Source organism: Palaemon carinicauda, chromosome 5 (assembly GCF_036898095.1).
Source record: "Palaemon carinicauda isolate YSFRI2023 chromosome 5, ASM3689809v2, whole genome shotgun sequence".
In the NCBI taxonomy this organism is placed as follows: domain Eukaryota; kingdom Metazoa; phylum Arthropoda; class Malacostraca; order Decapoda; family Palaemonidae; genus Palaemon; species Palaemon carinicauda.
Window position 1 is genome coordinate 84,403,273 of NC_090729.1, and position 5,062 is coordinate 84,408,334.

The following is a 5,062-nucleotide window of genomic DNA, read 5'->3' on the forward strand; positions in this document are numbered from 1 at the left end:
GTTTCTCTTCCGTAGTCGCGGAGGAAAAAGACACCGTTGAGGAGAATGCCTTTTCGCCTTCTGTGATCGATGAAGACAGTGGAAGACTTGGGATGAATGCCAAGGATACCATTGAGGAGAATGTCTTCTCGCCTTCTGTGATCGCTGAAGACAGTGGAAGACTTGGGAGAAATGCCAAGGATGCCATTGAGGGGAATGTCTTCTCGCCTTCTGTGATCACTGAAGACTGTGGAAGAATTGGGAGGAATGCCAAGGATACCATTGAGGAGAATGTCTTCTCGCCTTCTGTAATCACTGAAGACTGTGGAAGACTTGGGAGGAAGGCCAAGGATACCATTGAGGAGAATGTCTTCCTGCCTTCTGTGATCCCTGAAGACAGTGGAAGACTTGGAAGGAACGCCAAGGAAACCATTCATGAGAATGAAGAAGAATTTGAGTTTCTAGAATTGTTAAGAAATTTCCTAAATGACCCCGGTCTGACTGAATTTCCCAAATCGTCTTTGCTGGAAGATTTCAGCAGAAATTATATTTACGAACTGACTCTTCAGATGAAGAGGAAGATCCAGAGGACCGAGAAGGAAAATGTTGAACTGAAAACACTTTTAGGCGATTGCTCTTCTCGAATCAGTCGGATCGAAATGGAGAATCAGGCATCCCCGTGTTGGAGAATTACAGAAAAAGAAAAAGACAAGGATGAAGCACATAGTGCAGAGTCTTCAATGACAGCTCTTCAGCGGAGGATTGAAGTGCTAGAGAACAAATCAGAGACTAGAAGGTCTTCAATGATAGCTCTTCAGCAGAGGATTGAACTGCTAGAGAACAAATCAGAGAATAGAAAGTCTTCAATGATAGCTCTCCAGAGGAGAATTGAAAAGATGGAGGACAGATTCGGTGAGCTGGACGAAGCTCGTGAGGGAGTCATAGGAAAGGATTTATCTCTTTTGTTAAAGAGAATTACTGATTTGGAAGTTCAAAATGAGATCACGAAAAAGGATGTGGGTCTTGTTTTCGGTATGTTTCAAAATCTAATCGATATTCTTGAAGAAAAACGAAAGAATAGGAAAAACAACCGTGGAGGGACAGTAAGACAGAGGCGAGGAAAAAGTGAGAAAGAAGGATGAGGCAATAAGAGAAAGGACAAATGAAGAATCAGATAGTGAGAAAGAAGTGAAGAGTGAGTAGTGAAAGTGAAGATTCAGAGAGTGAGGAAGATAGTGAAATGGAAGAGTCAGAGAGTGAGGAAGATGATACTGAAAGTGAAGAGTCAGAGAGTGAGGAAGATGATACTGAAAGTGAAGAGTCAGAGAGTGAGGAAGATGATACTGAAAGTGAAGAGTCAGAGAGTGAGGAAGATGATTCTGAAAGTGAAGAGTCAGAGAGTGAGGAAGATGATTCTGAAAGTGAAGAGTCAGAGAGTGAGGAAGATGATTCTGAAAGTGAAGAGTCAGAGAGTGAGGAAGATGATTCTGAAAGTGAAGAGTCAGAGAGTGAGGAAGATGATTCTGAAAGTGAAGAGTCAGAGAGTGAGGAAGATGATACTGAAAGTGAAGAGTCAGAGAGTGAGGAAGATGATACTGAAAGTGAAGAGTCAGAGAGTGAGGAAGATGATACTGAAAGTGAAGAGTCAGAGAGTGAGGAAGATGATTCTGAAAGTGAAGAGTCAGAGAGTGAGGAAGATGATTCTGAAAGTGAAGAGTCAGAGAGTGAGGAAGATGATACTGAAAGTGAAGAGTCAGAGAGTGAGGAAGATGATTCTGAAAGTGAAGAGTCAGAGAGTGAGGAAGATGATACTAAAAGTGAAGAGTCAGAGAGTGAGGAAGATGATTCTGAAAGTGAAGAGTCAGAGAGTGAGGAAGATGATTCTGAAAGTGAAGAGTCAGAGAGTGAGGAAGATGATTCTGAAAGTGAAGAGTCAGAGAGTGAGGAAGATGATACTGAAAGTGAAGAGTCAGAGAGTGAGGAAGATGATACTGAAAGTGAAGAGTCAGAGAGTGAGGAAGATGATACTGAAAATGAAGAATCAGGTATCGAGGAAGATGATGATACAACATATTCTTGGGACCTGAAACTTTGTCCTAAGGTAGACCATCCTTACTTTAATGAAAAAGGTATTTCCGTGTACAGGTGGAGGTGCATAAAGAAACTAAAGGGTAAAACACTGGGCAGGGGAACATATGCCAAAGTTTATTCCATTCCACCAAACTTGTGTGTGAAAGTAGCAAGCAAAGATTCTTCGTATCTACTTCTCAGAGAGGTTATGCATATGGTAGAACTCCAGCACACGGCGTGCCGAGACTTGTTGGGGTCTGCCTTGGCCGGCGGAAGGGAATCATCATGAGTCGCCACCAGATGACTCTGAGATCTTGGATAATGGTTCACAAACCCCACTTGCGTGATAGAATATTTGTGTTGAGAGATTTATGCCACATAATGTATGACTTCCATAAGGCCGGCTTATGTCACAATGACCTTAAACCTGATAACGTCATGATCGACATAACGCCCGATGGCCCAAGGGTGACAGTCATTGATTTTGGCCTGGTGAGGAAGATAGGTGAAAGAATTTTCGGCAAAAAAAAATTAAACTCCTTAGAGGTGAGAAGGATGCTTAAATATAGAGATGAGAGAAAATGGTATGCTCCACAAATCTGGCTTGGAGGACCATGCTATCCTTCAACTGATGCATTTTCTCTTGCATATATCTTCGAGTCCGTGCTTGACATTTATGTGGATGGCGAAATGAAAGAAGTATTGGGTTGGTTTGCGAGATGCTATGGTACGGAAGCTGGGTGTTCCATTGAAATGCTGGAATTTCATTTGTGGAGAATGGCTCAGAAGTTTCATAAAAAGAGGGAAAGTCTATGTCGAGTACAATCAGAGAATAGTTCACAGACACTAGCTATGGATCCAGAGGACAAAGAAGAATCAGGCAATGAGGAAGATGATACAACATATTCTTGGGACCTGAAAATTTGTCCTAAGCAAACACATCCGTACTTTAACGAAATGGGTATTTCCGTGTATAGGTGGAACTGCATAAAGAAACTTCTGGGTGAAGAACTGGGCAGGGGAGCTGCTGGATGCGTTTATACCCTTTCACCAAACTTGTGTGTGAAAGTATCAAAGATCTTCAGGGTGATTTCCTTTCACTTCGAGGTTATGCATATGTTAAAACTCCAGCACACGGGTGTTCCGAGATTGGTTGGGATCTGTCTTGGCTGGAGGAATGGAATAATCATGAGTCGCCATCAGATGACCCTGCACCATTGGGTACGTTACTACAAACCCCACTTGCATGATAGAATAAACGTGTTGAGAGATCTATGCCACATAATCAATGACTTCCATGAGGCCGGCTTATGTCACAATGACCTTAAACCTAATAACATCATGATCGACATAATGCCCAATGGACCAAAGGTGACAGTCATTGATTTTGGCCTGATGAAGGAGATAGGTGAAAGCCCTTTCATTGAAGGAAAATTAAACGTAGCAAAAATAAGGAAGAGGCTTGAATCTAGAGAGAAGAAAGAATGGTATGCTCCACATGTCTATCTTGGAGGAGCCTGCCATCCTTCGACGGATGCATTTTCTCTTGCGCATATCTTCAAGTCGTGCTTGACATTTATGTTGATGGCGAAATGGAAGAAGTACTGGATTGGTTTGTCAATTGCTATGGTACGGAAGCTATGTGTTCCATTGAAAATCTGGAATTTCATTTGGGGAAAATGACTTGGTCTTATAAAAAGAGGGAAAATCCATATCAAGTTCAATCGGAGAATAATTTGCAGACACTAGCTATAGATCCAGAGGACAATGAAGAGTCAGATAGTGAGGAGGAGGATGGTGAAAATGAAGAATCAGACCATGAGGAAGGAGTTGATAGCGAAAATGAAGAATCAAATAATGAGGAAGGAGATGTTACAACATATTCTTGGGACCTGAAAATTTGTCCTAAGTTAGACCTGGATTTTAACGAAAATCGCATTTCCGTGTATGAGTGGAAGTGCATAAAGAAACATCTGGGAGAAAGACTGGGCAGGGGAGCATATGGCAGAGTTTATGCAATGCAACCAAACTTGTGTGTGAAAATTATAAAGTTCAGAGGGAATTCCTTTCTCTCCGAGGTTATGCATATGGTAGAGCTCCAGCACACGGCTGTGCCGAGATTGGTTGGGATCTGTCTTGGCTGGAAGCAAGGAATCATCATGAGTCGCCACCAGATGACTCTGAGATCTTGGATAAGAGTTCACAAACCCCACTTGCGTGATAGAATAGACGTGTTGCGAGATTTATGTTCTATTCTCAATGACTTTCATGAACACGGCCTATGTCACAATGACCTTAAACCTAGTAACGTCATGATTGACTTAACACCCGATGGACCAAAGGTGACAGTCATTGATTTTGGCCTGATGGAGAAGATAGGTGAAAGCCCTTTAATTGAAAAAAAATTAAACACAACAGAAATGAGGAAGAGGCTTAAAGATAGAGAGAAGAAAGAATGGTACGCTCCACATATCTATCTTGGAGGAGCATGCTATCCTTCGACGGATGCATTTTCTCTTGCTTATGTATTCAAATTTGTGCTTAACAAATATAACGAAAGCAAAACGAGAGAAGTATTGAATTGGTTTGCTAATTGTTACGGTACGGAACCTAAGTGTTCCATTGAAACGCTGGAATCGCATTTGGGGAAAATGACTCGGGATTTTATAAAGAGAGAAAATCCATATCAAGTACAATCAGAGGATAGTTTGCAAACACTAGATATAGATCCAGGGAACAAAGAATGGAGTGATAATGGAGCAAAACTATTTAGTGATATGAAAGTCTAAAAAATAGACAATTCAATTAAATATTCAAAATATCAAAAAGTTTAAAAAGTATAAAATAAAATCCAAGAAAAAAAAATAAAACAACTCAAAAATTATCATACAAAGGAGGAATTTTGAACACTGGTAAGTGGTGACAAACAATCGCAGTTATGGTACCTAGGGGACCTACTGGATAGAGAGCCATTGATAGACAGACAGGAAATGCCAAGTCGATTCCAGTCATC

General features: G+C 41.2%; 1 protein-coding gene across 1 annotated transcript; it reads left to right on the forward strand.

Moving 5' to 3' along the window:
- Nucleotides 1-1,219: 1,219 nt before the first annotated feature.
- Nucleotides 1,220-2,338, forward strand: LOC137641006 (uncharacterized). Its single transcript, XM_068373456.1, has one exon. The coding sequence runs from the start codon at nucleotides 1,220-1,222 to the stop codon at nucleotides 2,336-2,338; it is 1,119 nt and encodes a 372-aa protein (XP_068229557.1).
- The last annotated feature ends 2,724 nt before the right edge of the window (nucleotides 2,339-5,062 follow it).

Coding starts and splice junctions, on each gene's coding strand:
- LOC137641006 (XM_068373456.1), top strand. CDS start 1,220: ATGGAAGAGTCAGAGAGTGAGGAAGATGATACTGAAAGTGAAGAGTCA.